The sequence below is a fragment of the Lampetra fluviatilis genome, chromosome 3 (genome assembly GCF_964198595.1).
Source record: "Lampetra fluviatilis chromosome 3, kcLamFluv1.1, whole genome shotgun sequence".
In the NCBI taxonomy this organism is placed as follows: Eukaryota; Metazoa; Chordata; class Hyperoartia; order Petromyzontiformes; family Petromyzontidae; genus Lampetra; species Lampetra fluviatilis.
This window is the reverse complement of record NC_136277.1, coordinates 7809624-7828441: the sequence shown is the minus strand read 5'-3', so window position 1 is coordinate 7828441 and position 18818 is coordinate 7809624. Positions and strand designations below refer to the sequence as shown.

Here is an 18818-nt window from a genome sequence, read left to right as displayed (position 1 = left end):
CCGAGAGCAAGTGCACCACGGCCATTGCAGCTCTTTTTAGTTTTATTTGTCCAACCATCGTTTCGGGCCGGACCCGGCCCCCCATACCCCTTCATCCGGCCCGCCATGTGCTTTAATTTTTACGATTAATATTTTTTAAAGCTTCTACCTAAATTCAACCTGAATTTAAACCCAACATTGAAACGGGGGATTTGGCATGCCCTGTTGCAAAAAATCAATCAACTTTCTTTTCCCGCACTTTCGGATTTTGAATCGGTAAATCAATATCGTGTTATTATGCTTTTCATTTTCATAGGCCCAGTTGTGTGGCCCACAGGAGGTGCATTTGAATACAAACTGGCCCGCTCCCTGATTGAGTTTGACGCCCCTGATCTAGAGAATCAGCATTGGTGTGACTCCATAGATTAACCTGCACACGCACAAACACTAACATGCATACACATTAATAATCACAAATACTGGCATGCACACTTACAAATATTGGCATGCACACACATACACACTAATACTAGCATTTTCACAAACACATGCAAACACATGCACACACACAAACACTGACATGCATACACATGTGTTTGCCTACTGGCATGCACATATATGCACACACACAAAATACTGGCATGCGCAGACATGAATACCAACATGCACACAACTGGCTAAATTTTGTTCCCAGGTTGCTATCGATTCATGCGCTGCATTTGAACCAAATCTCAGGCACATGAACAGGGAGAGCCAATCTAACTGTGTCAATCAGATTTTCACAAATTGCTGAATGACCTTGGTGTGTTCACCTTTACTCAGATGGCGGAAGGCGACATTGCTAAAGCTGTTGCTGAGGTAAGAACATCACTGTCCCTTGTGTTTTCAGGCCGATTTAACAAAGGTGTGCATGATTGCATGTGTAGTGAAACACAATCCTTATGAAAGTATTGCCTCATTATACAGGAATTGAGAAACTATACGATAAAGGGATGTGTCACCACAACGGGAAACTGCAGGGATGAGACTCCTGACTCATGGTGCTGAATGTGAATGTTAAAAACACCACTGAGTGGACAGAGCCCCACTCCTACAGCTCGTGGGCGTGACGTGGGGTGTGATCAGGGGACAGCCGCGAGGATGTCAGGGCAGTTGACAGACAGCCATTAGGCTGTCACTCGAGCAGTTAATGGACAGCCACGAGGTTGTTAGTTAAGGCAATTTCGAGAGTTGAAGAGTAGATAAAAATGGGTGAAATGGAAATTTTAGTTGAGTTAAGCCTGGAGAAGAGATGAAGTGGCTGGGTTATGAGAGCTCAATACGAAGCTATAGAATAATAGCATATGAGTGAAGGTAAACAGGTTACCAATTGTTCCAATTGTGGAGCAGTTTCTTTTTATACAATTGTATTACCCATTTGGGTTCAAACACACATGATTGTCAGAGTATTATCTTACTGTTTATATTGTCAAATTTAGGCGACGTTACACATGAACAACAGCTTTGTCCAGGCCAACACCACAAACTGACTGAATGTGTGGCCATTTTGTCACCAAGGTGATGATGAAATTTATAACACCTTGTATGAAGAAGTAGAAAAGGCAATAAAACATCTGAAGAAAAACAAAAGTCCAGAAGTGGATGGAATCGGCAGAGAAATTGTTAAAGCTGGAGGGAAGGAACTTATAAGGAAATCCATGGGTTATGCAAGCAAGTATGGAGAGAAGGGAAAATACTGGAGGAGTGGACAAAATCTATACTTGTCATCATACCGAATAAAGGAGATCTCACCGATTGTAAAATTTACAGAACTATCGCACTAATGATCCACATGGGGAAGGTACTAATGAACGTATCATAAAATTGTATAAACGCACACACTGATAATTATTTGGCATATGAACGGGCAGGGTTTAGGAAAGATAGGAACACAGTACAGAAAATCTTGATGCTAAGGATTATAGCTGAGAAAGCAAAGAGAAGAAACGGCTGGTTTATAACTGTTTCATAAATTTCCCGAAAGCATTAGATTTGATGAAGTAATATATAACGTGGGCAACATTAAGATCATACGGAGTAGGGTAAAGACTGATACAGATTCTGCAGGATATAGGAGAAAGGTCAAAGTCAGCATTAAATTTGGACAGGAAATAGGAGAATGGGTCCTAACAACTATAGGTACGTGACAGGGAGATCCACTATCACCAAACAACTTCGTCACAAACTTGAAAGAGTGATGGATGCCATTCAGGAAAATGGCACGGGAATATCTGTGCAAGGAGCAAGAATACATAACCTGAGATTCGCGGACGACATAGATCTATCTGATGGAAGAAAGCTGCATAGTACTGCAGGAAAATGTTTATAAGCTGCATAAGCAGGAAAGAATGCAGGATAGAGGATTAACGTGGGCAAGACAAAGACGACGGTGTTCGGAAAGGAGAATATTGAGAAGGAATTAATACCAGAATGCAGCAATATTGTGAATGAAAAGGAATTTGTATACTTGGGAAATCTACTGACATAGGAAAACGACTGCATGAAAGATATAAGAGCGAGGATCACAAAGCCAAAAGGAGTAATGGCAGGATTGAATAACATCTAGAGAAGCAAGCAAATCAGCTACCAAGACCAGACTGAACATCTTAAGAATATGCATGTTCAATACAGATTTGTATGCCTGCAAGACTTGGACATTGAAAACGTCTGACAGAGATTAGATATTGGCAATCAAAATGTATTGCTACAGAAGGATACTTCATCTAAGCTGGACCCAAAGGGTGACCAACGTAGAAGTAAGCACGTAGAAGAAGAGCTGATGATGCAGGCAGTGATGACAGAGAAACAGTCACTATTTGGATACATATATAGGATGGACAACAACAGGAAAATTAAAATTGTGTTGTTTGGAAAAATGGAAGGAACCGGAAAGAGAGGAAGACCTAATAGAGAACGGCTGAACGACGACATAAGAAATGTGTGCCAGAAATATGTGGCACTACTTGAGCATATTGGCACAAGACAGAGGAAAGTGGAAACAAATGATGACATGTGCAGTGGACACCTACGGGCTATCTGCCTATGGATCGTGATTATGATGATGTACAAAAGCTTATCCAGAACACCAGTTTAAAATAACTGAATGTGTTGCCTTTTTTTGCATTTAGACCACCAATTCAAAGGGTTGAGAAAATGTGGTTAAGGCTGAGAGCTTTTGCATAATCAATGCACCCTTGTCTATTGTTAGATCTGTTTGTTTCCAGCCTGTATGAATGTCATGATTAGTTTTCTTTTCGATTTAAAGCTTTCGTGACTGCAGGGATTCATCTTCTTGGTTCTTTCGGTAAAGTCACGTAGAATGGAAATAACAAAATAACAAAAATAAAACATAATAAAATAATTCTCACGACGTTTCGGCCACAACGCAAGCAGCCGTCCTCAGGTGGAGAACAGGTCTGTCGAGAAGACAGAGTCTGAATGACACGCCCCAGGCTTGGAGCGACTATTTAAGCTGGGATGGAGGGGCGAAGAGCGCCTTGACAAAAGAATTCGCATATCAAGAGGAATTTAGCATATTTATGGGAAATGCAGATATGTATAAGGTATAGGGTGGTGTATAGCAATACAGTATATAATTTAATGTTGGGGTTGTCTATGGCAGTATATAGTACAGTGTAGACTCGTGTGATGTAAGAGAATAAAGTTTAGCTGGAAGCATATTATATTTTTTGCGACATAGAATTGTATATTTAGTATACTGATGATACTATGTAGTTTATACTTTAGTTGTTTACGTGGTGGTTTATTTACTGCAGCTACATACTATTAACATTCCTTCCCTTTATTAATGTTACACCTATCCCCTCCCTTTGATGCTGCTAATCCTGCATAATGCACGGGCATAATGACTTTAAACCCCTCGCCAAACCTCCTACGCATTTCACAAGTAGTACTAATCGCATATCTGCATTTCCCATAAATATGCTAAATTCCTCTTGATATGCAAATTATTTTGTCAAGGCGCTCTTCGCCCCTCCATCCCAGCTTAAATAGTCGCTCCAAGCCTGGGGCGTGTCATTCAGACTCTGTCTTCTCGACAGACCTGTTCTCCACCTGAGGACGGCTGCTTGCATTGTGGCCGAAACGTCGTGAGAATTATTTTATTATGTTTTATTTTTGTTATTTCCATTCTACGTGACTTTACCGAAAGAACAAAGAAGATTAGTTTTCTTGTTAAAAAAAAAAATTTTGTTCACAGGGCACACCATTACTGTATGCTACAGGCACTTTCATTAGAAGTGTTTCTGCCACGTTTCAGTCTGACACACTGTGCTTTGCACAGAGGCTGTGCACGGCACGTGTGTGAAGGACACGCACGGCATGCATAGCAGGTTCAGCGCTGTAGTCTGTGAGTCATTGTGGCCCTCTGCTAATCACTGGCAACCGTATTCTCTTGCAGACTCTGGGGGCTGCGCTATCATGTAGCGCCAGTGGGCCGTGACCACACGCTGAGCGCAACTCGCCCGGCAGGAAGAGATCGTCTGGAATGGGGCATCACCACCGCTCATATTCACTTTACAATTCAATAATCTTGAGCATAGGTGTTATTTTACGCAATTCTTTTTGCTCCACTGAACGTGATTTGCTCTTCTTAAAATGTTGAAATATAATTAGATTTTTACATTGTAATGGCTGCATCATGGAAATGGGGTATAATGATGTGTTAATAGTTGTCTATACATAATTACACACAGTTCACACTCGTGATTAGTAGTTACACATATCTCAATAATGGAAATGTTAGTTTCATGTCCTTTAGCAAAAGCACTTTTGGAAAATGTCTTAGTTCTTGAGTCGATCATTTACAGTAATTAGAACAAACACCCAAATCGAGATCCAAACATCGCACCTGTTGGCGTTGACACTGGTGTAACCGTCAGAACATCAACCAGCCACTGCGCACATCCCCTTCATGAACGCAAACTTAAATACAAGCCACAGTGCGACTGTGGCCATGCATCCCAAACTATGGGCCACACAGTAAACCACTGTAGTCTGCACTCCGTCAATGGAGGAATTAAAACGACACCAACTCTCTCTATAATCCCTCTTGTGGCTAGCAGACCTTGATATTGGCATTCAGCACTTTAACATAGTTGCATAAGCATGAACAGTTCACATACATTTATTGCCAAATAATTTTTTATGGCAAAAACAGACAATGGGAAGATTTGCTGTCAGGGCAGTGTGACAGCTCAATCACAGGGGATGCACAACGTCCTAGGTGAGTGTGTTGCACGCATCCCTGGAATATTTGGTCATTATGTTGTGCAGTGCCCATTACATGGCATTTGGGGAGCCCCAATCTACCCTGTAAACAAAGAATGCCCAGGTTATGTAAAGTAGCTCGGGTGACTGGCAGAGTGCGCACGCCACACACCCGGCCTCCTTACTGCAGGTGGCGGTGATCACGCCCCGTAGGGCACCGCGTTCACTGCTCACACCCCAAACGTGCACTGAGCTCGTGCTGTGCACTGGCCTCACCATGAGTTCAGCACGCAGCACAAATGTGTTCCCTGGTCCCATCGTTCGTTATCTTCCTCCTAACCATTTACTCAGTCTCATTTTCAGATTCTCTCTGAATATCACGTGACAATCCAAGCCTGCATGCAGGCTATGACAGGGCACGCTTTATACGTGTACATGAGGGAGTCTGCTAATATTAAAAACCTAATCCCAAATGCTCCTGCCATCCTATTAACAGTGCAGATAGCAAATAACTATTCTAATGCATAAATCGCAGGAAAAGGAAACCTGTGTTATCTGTTTTAGTTACACGTTGACCGTGTGCGTTGTTGCTCTTTTCTGCAAATAGAAATTGATAATTTGCGGATTGGCGTGACTCAGTATACCATAGCTACCGTGATTAACAAAACCGTCGATGATTTTGCGATTTACAAATTGACAATAAACCACAGGAATTACATATTCAACCTAACTTAACAATATCAGCCACATACTTGAGCCAACTGGTCTGATTTGTAAATTATCAGATGACCAAAACGTTAATTCCTACCTTCTATGAGGGTCATGAGCAGCAAAGAGAACATCGCAGACGGATTGAGTTGGAGCCTGTGAGGGACAGGGAGAAGAGTGGACTCACACCCGCACGGTGCCGCCGTTCTCTCATTCAAGCCGCGCTTACTCAGCTCGCTCACAGGGCTTAGCATTTGCCCGCTTGCCTCCTGCGTAGAGTGCACCTGCAGGTGACTGGCATCGTGTAAATGGTATTTGCTCTGCTCCACCGCACTGTGCAGATGAGATGGACAATGTAGCAGCACCAACGCTTTACTCCACCACAACCGACAAGACTACTAAACGCACTTAACACTGAAGCGGGTCACCCTCGCAAATGAGACTCCCGGTCTCTTGCGTCCTCACCTGGTTACACAATCAAACTTGACTGCCGTCAGCCCGAATAAGACGCGTTAGCAGAAACAATTCCCTCACCATTCCGACGATGCAAATGAAACTCACTCAATTCTGCCTCTTGAGTGCAATTTGACATTTTCTACAAAGTGAATACAATTACTTGTCATATGAACACAGTACGTATGGGCATATAAATAGTTGTAAGATTAATGATATTTATACAGTATATATTGTACTCCTGATTTTAAATCACTGCATTTTACAATTATTACAGCAAACTTTAGAGGATATATAAGGGTATACCGATTCATTGATTAAAATCGATCCATATATTTATGATATGCATCAAGTTATGTGGGTATGAATTCTGGTTATGTTTAAATAATGATATCACTACAGAGTATACAATAAAATAATTATTTAGTCTACATGCAGCACACGGGCCGAACATGAATCAACGTGTTCATTACATTGTGATTTAAGTGAGATGTTTCATCGAGTCGACAAGGCAGTGAATACTGTTAACGCCCGTGTGTCTTATAGTATACGCCTGCTGAGTAACTTGTATCGCTCAACAGAGCCATTCGAGGCCGTATTGGTCATGAATCGCAATCCGCAGCACCCTGAGCCGACACCCTCGTCTCGAGTGGCACTCCCAGATCCGCGTCGCCGGCGGCAGCAGCGGCTAAAGGAGGAGTTGATGCGGCCGGTCCCATCTCTCCCTCTCGGCTCCTGAACATCGCTGCATGGAGCCGTGGTGCAGGGTCACGGTGTGGTTCTGCTGGACCCAATGCAGCACAACTTGTGCAGTGTACCTGGCGATAAACTCAACACACCTTCACCGTCTCATTAGTGATTTGTATCGTGCCAGGGCACACGTTTGAGATGGATAATTATACTTTAAATGTATATTTGGAATATTGTGCACGCACTGTACTGGGGCAGCTTTTTAAACATCACGAGGAATTGGCCATTTTAGATACCTGGACTAGAGCTCATAGTTGCGTGTGTCTTGTAGGGTGTGTAGCGTCACAAATCACTATTTAACTCCATCAAAAAAGTAACCTGCAGCGCCACACCTATTACCATCATTAGAGGAAAAAACGGTGATCCAATCTCCGACCCCCAGGAACAGGTTTGCAGATTTGCTGAGCATTTCTGTGAGGTCCTGGGGGAGGGAAAATCTCTCAGCCAGGAAAACATCATGGCACAAAGTGGGGATAACCCTGCTGAGGCTGCGGTGCCTCAAATATTGGAAGAGGTCACCCCCTGTGAGTGGCTGGCTGAGGTACCGGCTGTTGAGGAAGTACTGAGGGCGATCCGGAGTCTGAGACCAGGGAAGGCACCGGGCAGAGATGATCTCCCAGGCGAAATGCTGAGGGAGGGTGGCGTTTGTGCACAGACTGCCCTATATGACATCATAACAACAGTCTGGACCACTGGACGGGTTCCGCAGGACTGGAAGGATGCCCTGGTGGTCCCCCTCTTTAAGAAGGGGGACCGCACAGACTGTAACAACTACAGGGGCATCTCACTCCTCAGTGTGCCGGGTAAGGTCCTGGCAAGGATTATTCAACATCGCCTTGCTAGGCATGCTGAGGAGAGGCTTGCGGAGCCCCAATGTGGTTTCAGGAAAGGGCGGTCCTGCACAGATGCCATATTTTCTGTCCGTCTGCTACAGCAGAGGTGTAGGGAATTCCAAAAAGACCTACATCTCTGCTTTATTGACCTGGTCAAGGCCTATGATACCATCAGTAGGACTGGGCTCTGGGTTGTTCTTCGTGCTTTCGGAGTCCCTGACCCTCTGCTCACGATCATTAAGGACCTTCATGATGGTGAGCGGGCCCGGGTAAAACTACGTGGCCGGGAGTCGGAGCCTTTCCCTGTACACCTTGGGGTGCGACAGGGATGTCCTCTGGCTCCCACATTATTTAACATCTATTTCGACTGCGTAGTTCGTGAAGCCTTCAATAGCTGTACCGGGGGAATTACCATTTGGTACAGATATAATGGGAGGCTGATCGACGCCCGGGTGCGATCAAGGGATGGCTCCCTATTGGTCAACCACGTTATGTATGCCGATGATTTGGTAATAGCTGCTCATTCAGAAGAGGAGTTGGAGACGCTGCTGCTGAGGCTGGAGTGTGCCACTAAGAGGTGGGGCCTTACCATCAGCCCCACCAAAACTAAGCACCTGCCTGGGTATTTTGTACCATCGGGCACTCCGCCCCCACAACTCCCAATCGGTGATGGGGCAGTTGTGGAGAGAGTAGAGAGTTTCCCATACCTGGGCAGTGTGCTCATGACCAGCTCCAGTTTATCAGCAGAGGTCTCACTCCGAATCAGTCGAGCGGCAATATCTTTTCATCGGTTGCGTAACGCTGTGTGGAAGCTACCTGGTCTGTCGCTCCGCACGAAGCTTCAGGTCTTCTCGGCCACGGTCATTCCCTCCCTTCTCTACGCTTGCGAAACGTGGACCCCCCTAGTGGAGCATCTTCGCCGGTTGGAAACATTTAGGCTGGCCTGCCTACGATCCATCCTGGGTTTGACCAGGCTGGATTGTGTGAGGAGCTCACAAGTCCTTGAAAGATCTGGGCAAAGTCCCATCAGTGAGCTCCTCCGGCAGGCAAGGCTGCGTTGGCTGGGTCATGTAGCCCGCATGCCCAGCCACCGCATGCCTAAACAGCTTTTGTTCGGCCGGATCGAGGGGGCTAAACGGGCGCGGCACGGGCTAGAGAAGAGATGGAGTGATGTGGTACAGGAGGACGTGGAGCTGAGTGGACTTGCCGATGACTGGTACCAGCGGTGTCAAGATCGGCCTCAGTGGAGGAGGCTCGTGAAGGACGCTACTGGGCAGTTGGAGGCAGTCGCCCTCCAACAACAACGGAGGGCGGAGGAGCGACGCTCACAACAACGAGCGGAGCGCCGGGTGGCTAAAGCACAGCAAGTTGGCACAGTAGGGGGCACAGGTGGTGCATCAGCCAGTCATCTCGGTCATCTCGGTCAGTCGACCCGTGGCACCTGGGTCTGCCCCGTGACCTCCTGCCAGCGGGCGTTCGACACTTCACGTGGCCTCAAGGTGCACATGGCCTGGCACAAGCGTCGTGGTGACGTCACCGCCACTTAGTGGCGAATGGCGGTTGTTGTTGTTGTTGTAGCGTCACCGTTGGTGCTCGAGCCGAATTGCCACCTGAGATGCAATAATAAAACCCAGACAACACACACAATGTGGATTTTGACTCGGGCAAGTGGCGCTGCCTTCCCCTTGCTGTGCTCCACTGGCACCAAGCTCCCACTCCCCACTTCCGCGTGACTCCAGTTTACACTGCTCACACCGTCACGGTCATCGTGGCCTCCATGGCCACAGCGTCACCCAGTCCCACTTCCCTGCCCGAGTCGTCCCTGGGAGCTCTACCCAGGGGACCCTGCAGAACGGACGCGCACGTTTATTAATCTCAGCCAACACCTCCATCCCCATTCATCCACAGACACTCCCCTCACGTGACGGGAGAGCGTCTTCTGTGGCTTCGTTATATGTCGATGAGTTGTACACAGTTGTGATGCCACACACCATTGTCTCCTGAGGACTGTCTGCGAGTCATTGAGACTGCCCTAAAGTGTCCCTGTTTGTTGACCACTCGTCACTGGAGTGATTAGGCCTTGGGCCTTTGAAATGTACCTAAAACACCCCTCGTCATTTAAATACGGAACTGTCAATCTCAATGCTCCAGTGGCCTGTGTCTCCTCCCTCCCTCCGTCTTTGGCAGCAGGCCCTTGTGTGGGGCTAGCGAGAGCAAAAGGTGCCAACGAGGAATCTAAGCCCCACTGCTCGCTTCGAGGAGATGCCTCTAGTCCATGGTTCTGGTAACTCACACCGGCAGTGTTCCCGTCTCATCTCGAGCCCATTCATTCGTTTTGAAGTGGCTGCAGGATTCGTTGCTCTTTGTTAATCCCAACGAGAGCATGAAGAGCTCAGAAGGTCTGGCGAGACGATGTGGCGACGATTACAATAATTACCAGAACTGTACATTATTGGCATCTTTAGGAGCCTATGGTAGGGTTTGGTTTCCATCTAAGCACCAATGATCAGACTACATTCCCTACAAGACATCGGAAATATAATTATTTGTTGATAAAAATTTTTATGTAAACAGAAAAACCACGGTTTCTTGGCACGTTGTTTCCCGTGAATACACCCAGTACGCTGTGTGCTAGTAGAGTGCGTGAAATGTGTTGTGTCTCATGGCAAGCAGGCAAAGTAGTTTATTCAGGAATTGATTCAGATTGTATTTTATAGACGTGCTTCATGTTGGCCAAAAACAGTTATAACGCTCTATGCAAACAGGCAAAGTAGTTTATTCAGGAATTGATTCAGATTGTATTTTTATAAACGTGCTTCATGTTGGCCTAAAACAGTTATAACGCTCTATGCAAACAGGCAAAGTAGTTTATTCAGGAATTGATTCAGATTGTATTTTTTTATAAACGTGCTTCATGTTGGCCTAAAACAGTTATAACGCTCTATTCAAACAGGCAAAGTAGTTTATTCAGGAATTGATTCAGATTGTTTTTTTTATTAACGTGCTTCATGTTGGCCTAAAAACAGTTATAACGCTCTATGCAGCTCACTCAGATTGAGTGATGGCACAGGGACCACTCAGCCCCCTGCACACAGACGCAGCCCCACTTGAGCTGCTGGGGCGCCGGCTGTGAGCCCTGGCAAGGGAGCAGCGTCTGGCGTCTGAAGAGACAGGAGCCACATTCACTTGACATCTCCATTCGCCTGCGTGCGGTTCCCAAGAGAACTGCGCGAGCCGTGGGTCGCGCCACACCGCATGAGCGCGCAGCTCTCCAGCCATCACCCAGCACGCGCGCTGCACTGCTGCCTAAGCGCGGCGATTGACGCTTGTGGCAGCTCTGCAGGGCTCACCCTGAGGTGTCGCTACTGAAGTGCAGCGACGCTGGACGATGCTGCTGCTGCTGTTGGTGACTCCAGAGTGGGAGTCGCCCTCGCTGAGCACGAGGCAGAGAAGGGAAGCTGCTGGGAGCTGCTGCTAGGCCATGTGACCACGACCATTGTCACGCGCGTGCAGCCGATTGATAGAGCAGCAACACTTGTAGGGCAGTGGAGAAACGTGTGACCGTATTACACACACACTTGTTTTGAAGGACATTGATTGCATTCTATAATGGCGAGGGGCGACTGTACGAACAAAGTGTTGTCATATCTCAGGGTGCGATCACGAGCCGTGGCTGGCCCGTTGCTCCGCGATGGTCGCACCACCGCCTTGCGCTCCACTCAGTGCCACTGCTGCTTCTCACTGCGTTGGAGCACCACAGTTCTGCATGCGAGTGATGCCTCACTAAGCACACCACTCGCTGTCTTTTTTGTAATGTTGGAGATGTCATTTTATATGTTCCAATAAAATTTGATGACGTACCTATTTTTGACAAGTCTGGATATGTCGTTGCCGATGCCATCGCTGGCCAGGCACGTGACGAGCACGCGGCTCGCCACGTGGCAGTCGCCACCGAGCGTGGCCGCAGGCCGGCGGGGCCCCTCACGCGGGGTGCGCGCAGATGACTCGGCACCGCTGCCCTCATCTCTCGCGAAGATAAAAGCCGTGCTTTATTTATAATCACATTTCATAGCGATAGCAGGAATACAAGTTGCATCGTAATCCCCGCGCGTTTCTTATTAATGTATGAACGTAATGTTATTTTAGGCTTAATTTAACATTTGTTTTAAGTATTTTAAGATAATACAGCGAAAGCCAGCAATCCGCGAATCCCTGTAATGCGTGGATTATAATCGGCGGTGTTGTGACTCCTCGTGGCACGCCACGGTGGATTGAATTCGCTTTGCGGACCGCGAACTGCGGTCTGTAGCAGTGGGCGAGGCGAACGGGAAGCCGCCGAGTGGAGCTGGAGGGAGAATGCGGAGTAAGTTTTTAACGTAGCAATTTGTATTGTTTAGTTTATGTTGCACAGACCAGCTGTGCTGACGTGATTTAATGAGTAAAAAGTTATTTTTGTATTTTTATACTGGGTTATCTAATCTGAAAAAATGCAAACAATCCTTTAAGATAGACCCATGTGTGTTGGTTTCCAACCCCTAAATTTGTGAATACACCGCGGATAACTTTATTCATTAGCCACTTGCCTTGCTTTCGCTATAATCCGCACAAGTGTCGCCAATGTTGTTGTGGAGTACAATAATGGTATCGCGCATGGCTCATTTATCTCAAACTCCCCGGCACACCGCGTCAGCGCAAACCTTCGTGCCCTGGAGACGACAAGTCGAGCCGCGCGGGTGGCCGCGCGTCACAGGATCCTCGAGGCGGTCCCTAGGCCTCGGCAAGGTAAGGTAAAAGTTAAAATGTAAAAAAAACAAGCCTACCTTACATTTAACCAGTGGCGGCTCCTGCAAAATCTCTTAGTGGGGGCAAATGTTTGGATGATTGATAAGGATAAGGTCCACCCATGCAATGGATAAATTAACAGCTTAAGCATGTAAATGTAATGCGGGCGTAAACGGCCTTGCGGATATGACGTCACAGGGGGGAGGAGTTAGGTCACGTGAGAGAGAGGGGTGAGGTCTTAAGGGAGAGATACCGGAAGAGACGGGGGAGTGTTGGGGACAGAGACACAAGTGAGGCCACGCAGGGCGGAGGTTGGGGAGTGGCGAGATCGCCACACACACAGTAAGACTCGGCACCGTCGGCCAGCGGTGACCGAGCACGGAGGAACGGGAAGCAACGGTGGAGCTGCAGTGAGAGCAGCCGGAGGGCTGCACCAGGGACCTGCAGCGGAGCTGCAGAAGCGCGGAAGGCTACGGGAGCGAAGGCAGCTGTGGAGCTGTCAAGCGGGGAGGCTCTGAGCGAGGGCCGTGTGGGACAAGTGTAAAGAACCCAAATAAAGGACAACGGAGACAGACCCAGTGATCGAGTCCTTTATTACATAAAGGCAACTTCACTACTTTAATATTAATGAAAAATAAAGTGACTTACAATACATCTCCTTGTTTGTTTCTATACTCACTATTATTACACTACTTACATCACATTACTCGCTTAATACACTGCTTACTTATACTGAAATTTTGCTCTTCTCTCTTTCAAAGTAGCAAAGTGATCAATTACTCTCTCATTGAAAGCAGGCATGTTCCTGACTAGTTCCCTCTCCATGGAAAGCATAGCCATTGCATTCAGACGTTCCTGTCCCATTACATTTCTCAGGAATGTCTTGATTCTCTTTAAGGTTGAGAAACACCTCTCAGCTTCAGCAGTTGTCATGGGAGTGGTTATGAGGCTGTTCAACAGAGCAACAGTCTCTGAAAAAGTATCCTGGAGGTTGTACTTCAGCAAAACCTGGTACAGCGCTAGTGCACCACAGCAGCCCTTAAATTCTGGACTCTCATACATGACAGACAGTTCAGTCTTCAGCTTTGCCTTATTTAACATAGGGTATGCCCTGACAGTGATGTTCAGAGCCTCAACAGGGAATGTATGGCCATGCTGTTGAAACATCTCTCCTTGTAGCAGCGTGGCACTTACAAGGTGGTCGGTAAAGGAGAACCTTTCTTTGGTGTGCAATACAGTATATAATTTAATGTTGGGTTTGTCTATGGCAGTATATAGTAGGGTGTAGACTCGTGTGATGTAAGAGAATAAAGTTTAGATGCAAGCATATTATATATTTGTTTTACGACGTAGAATTGTAATGTATTACTTACTGTTAGTAACTCAGCGTATTGTAGAGTATATTTAGTATACTGATGATAATATGTAGTTTATACTTTAGTTGTTTACGTGGTGGTTTTAGTATCTGCAGCTACATACTATTAACACTCCTTCCCTTCATTAATGCTACCTTTATCCCCTCCCTTTGATGCTGCTAATCCTGCATAATGCACGGGCATAAATAGTACTATTCACATACCTGCATTTCCCATATCACATACCTGCATTTCCCATATCCCCTCCCTTTGATGCTGCTAATCCTGCATAATGCACGGGCATATGCAGTACTAGTCACATACCTGCATTTCCCATAAATATGCTAAATTCTTGTTGATATTTCATATTATTTTGTTAAGGCTCCCCCTTTCTTCCCCCCTTCCAACCCAGCTTATATACATGCTCCAAGCACGTGTGCTGTTTCATTCAGACGCTGTCGCCTCGACAGACCTGGTTTTCTCCTGAGGACGGATACTTGCGTTGTGGCCGAAACGTCGTGAGAATTATTTTATTATGTTTTATTTGTATTATTTTATTACTTCCCTTCTACGTGACTTTACCGAAAGAACCAAGAAGATGAATCCCTGCAGTCACGAATGCTTTAAATCGAAATTCCACTAGGTGGCGACATATAATATTGTTGACTGAAACGTGCTGACGTATGATGACGTAAGCACGTTAGTGCGAGCCCTCCCGGAAGCCATAGAGAATGCATTGCAGCGCCCGCCGTTAGAAAAAAAACATCTTTGAATGTAAGTCTATGGGACCACACGGGGCGATTCTCAGCCAGAGTGAAATCGCCCAAAAAGAGGCGGTACTCCACAGAACGTGACATGACGCTGATTGGACTATATCCAGAGGCACAGTAACGGCTAGCATAGCTCTGTGGTTGAATGAGATTGTTAATGTGATTGAAAAAGTCCCTTTCACACATTGGTGGTGCGTCGCCCAATCGCCCTAATGAAGAAACCGCCCCTGCATTTAACCTTACCACAATACAATCACTCTACCCTACCTTTGACCCTTTAGCAGGTAAGGTAAAAGGTAAAAAGCAACGAGCCTACCTTTACCCTACCTTTTACCCTTACCCCATACAAATTACCAAATTACAGGGCAATTACTGGGGTACTACACATGAAAAAGGTTTATAACGGTAAATGCTAGGTAGAGCGCTTTATTCATATAGAATACTCTCGATGATTCCAATTTTACATGCTTGTCGTTGTTGTATCCTCAAGTCTTGTAACTAAATTTTAACCCACTTCCCAATGTGGTATCGACTGCAAACTTGGTTTACTTATGTCATACTGATGACAAAACTATATTCTATCATTACAAATGAAAAAAATATATTTTTAAGCAATATTTTTTATATGTTATGTTTCGGCTTGGGTCTAATTGTCCATGGCCAACTGACGTTGGCTGTAATTGGCCACGGTCCCCTTACGTTATGGCAAGCTTCGGGGTCACTTCCTCGAGTCATGGAGTTCTGCCATTACTCGTTCATTTAATAAAAGCGTGTTTACATTTTTTTAAAATATTACTTATTAAATGGAGGCCACGGATTGCGCCACTGAGCTTTTAGCGGTAAACAAGGTACCGTATTTACCGGGTAATACTTCGCGCTACCTTTACCCTACCGGGTAATTCTTCCGAGCTACCTTTACCCTGTTACCCTTTACCTTACCCCTTGGCATGTCGACACCTTTACCTTTACCCTTTTACCCGGTAAAAAGGGTCAATTACCTTACCTTGCCGAGGCCTAGGGGTCCCCCCACATCACCGCGGAATTCTGCATTCCTGCTCTATTCTAAATAACTATAATACGTGTTTGTTAAAGTTGATTGTTTTATATATAGTAAGACATTATCAGAATAAAATATTTAACTTAAAAAAACAAATATATTGAAAGCTATTGCAATTGCTGGCGGAATGGCCTTCGTTATGGCATGCTCTAGAGGGTATTTGGTCTAGTCTTCCACGTCGGAAAGATATGTTGGAAAACGTGGGTGTACCCACGCTTTACCCCACCACACTCAACCTGTCCATCGACGAACTGTGGTTGTGAACCCATTTATACTTCTGTGTAGATTGGGTTTTTTTTAGGGATTGTTTGAGGGGTTATTTGAGGGGTTATTAGAGGGATTAGTTGAGGGGTTATTAGAGGGTTTATTTTAGAGGTTATTTGATTAACCATGTCCGTTGCTTTGAACTGCCACGGCGGGAGATGGAATCTAACCAGCGACCTTGTAATGCTTCAAATGTCAATGTTCGCGTTCTTATGCATTATTCTGCTTCTGACAAATCACCTATTTTGTGGCCGATCTTGTTATATCTGGGAAGCTAAGCAGTTTTGAGCCTAGATGGTGCACGGGTGAACCCCACGTGCAACCGGAGAGGTGTAATAGGCGTTGTGGGCTGTAGAGGGTGGTGCAGCAAACCCAGCGTTGCCCCCACTCTTAGGCCCACCGGGCGGCAGGGTGGCGCAGTGGTAACGCAGCAGGAAGGCCCTCGGTTACATTCCTGTCTCTGGGTGCCTTTCTGTGTGGAGTGTGGACGTCCTCTCCCGGTTCTGCACGGGTTTCCTCCAGGTTCTCTGGTTTTGTTCCAAAGCCAAAACTGTATCAACCAAACGTCCCAATGCTGAAAAAAATACAAATGACTCACTTGGGATTATACAGAGCAGCAACATCACACCCGAGTCCAAACACTTTGCAGGCCCCTCCTGATAAAAGAGTATTGAAACATAGTGAGGCTCAGTGAGCAGAGACTGGAAACATTGCATCAGTGCAGCGAATAACAGCCTCTCTTGCCATGTATTCTTTATCGCTTTTACTTCATTTATTTCAACTCAAGAAAAGGCAAAAAAAGTCTGAACGCAACTGCTCTATTCAGTAATACAATTCCTTAATTGTGTTGACATTGAAAAACTGCAAACTGAATTAGTGATATAATTTACATGGATATCTTAAGAGAGGATTGACATCATATCATACATTTTAACGTGTTCTTATCGGTGTAACATTGTTGTTAAAGCATAACAAATATGAAGTTGTATAAAAAAAAATTATATTCGTTTAATTGCAGTGTGTTTAGACAGCACGCATTCATTTAACGGACAAAGAAAGATGGATCCCTCCACTCTGATATTCCCACGTGGCACGGTCCCAGCTACTTGCTTCTACCTTGCCCAGCTGCACCAGTCCCGCTGTGGTTCTGCAGCAGAGCTGGGATATCTGATTTCTTAAGTCATCAAATACTCTACCGACATTCAGTAAAGCTTTTGATTATTTTCGTAATCAACGACTGACCTGGTTGTCGCTCCGCTTTACTCGAGTGATTGAATAACAGGAAAATAGTTGGAAATATGTTTCACCTCTGTTCCCACGTGTGCCACTGGACGGAACGTGTCTGGCAAAGGCTTGATGACTTCATCGGGATCATCAGCCGTGTCACGCTAGGCGTGGTTTGTCGCAGAACTGCAAAAATTTGGTGGAGAGTGTTGTAGCTATAGAAGCAAGATTTACAAAAAAACTCTCGAGAAATCATTTAATTTGCAATATCAATGTTGAAGCGTAATATTTAGATACACAAAACCGAAATATGCAATTGAGAATTGTTTTAAGAAATGACAAGAGAAAAGAATTACAACCCCGATTGTTTATTGATATTAGTCCGTACCTCACCGATATTTTTCATCTCGACGAACTTCACTTAAACATTGCCTCCAAAGTTCAAACGGCTTGACAGTCGCCACAACACAGACACAATGGCCTACTTCACTGTGTTGGTACACAGTGAGCCAACGCAGTTGTGAAGACTCCACCTTCACCAGGGGCCAGGTTCTCCGGACGGCTGCCACAAAGTGGCGTGCATTCTATCAATGCCGGGAGATCAACTGGCCGTCGCCTCTTCACGCCGATGATAATTCCCATTTGTAAACATTCAATATTCTCAACTCTGTGCTTGAACATAGCAGTCTCTAGCGGCTGTGAATGGGTCACTCGAATGTAGTACATATCATATAGGAAATGTAAAACATTGATTATTACGCAACTCGATGTGTGTCCTGCGAGGTACAGGAAGCGACGTCATCATTGCCGTGTTGTCGCTGCTTTGTCCTCATGGACCTCAAAGCGCCGTACACAAGTTACAGTCACTGTACCCACAACGCATTCCCAGACACGCGACCCGTAGAGCTTGGGAGACCACAAAGTCCTCGCTTCTCTCCATAAACCACAGCAGAGTGGAAGCGAGAAGCGTCTCTACCAACAGGGCATTCTAGGGTCTTGGTCCTTCCAAGACAACAGCTCTGGACCCATCGAAGTGCCAACACAGGGGCTCTCAGATTCCACATCGGAGTATTGGGCACTGGGTGTTCTTCATACTTGGGGTGGAGTGGTGGTGCAGTGGTTTGCGCACTGCACTCTGAGTGACGAGTGATATCTGAACCGGTCCTGGGCTCTCGCTTCACTAACCCACACCGATCAGCATGGTGGAGTGTGGTCCAACAATCCCCTTGACCCACACCGTGTGGTGAGGCCTTCATCCAACAGTGGATTTTCATGAGGCGGTACTTTATTATTCTTTAAACATCTTATGGAGTTCCGTGACATCATCTTCCAGGGCCATTATCTGACACAAGGCAATGCGCTGTTCACTGTGAGA

At 45.9% G+C, this 18818-nt stretch overlaps 1 protein-coding gene across 3 annotated transcripts in view; it reads left to right on the top strand.

Annotated features, from left to right (window-relative positions):
* Positions 1 to 7438, top strand: part of LOC144951851 (uncharacterized) — a 78382-nt gene extending 70944 nt beyond the window's left edge. For all 3 annotated transcript variants that reach the window (XM_078882216.1, XM_078882209.1, XM_078882202.1), the window contains exons 28-29: positions 802 to 837; positions 4439 to 7438. In XM_078882216.1, coding sequence (XP_078738342.1) covers positions 802 to 837; positions 4439 to 4480 — 78 coding nt within the window. In that variant the 3' untranslated portion in view covers positions 4481 to 7438. The remainder of the gene's footprint in view (positions 1 to 801; positions 838 to 4438) is intronic.
* The last annotated feature ends 11380 nt before the right edge of the window (positions 7439 to 18818 follow it).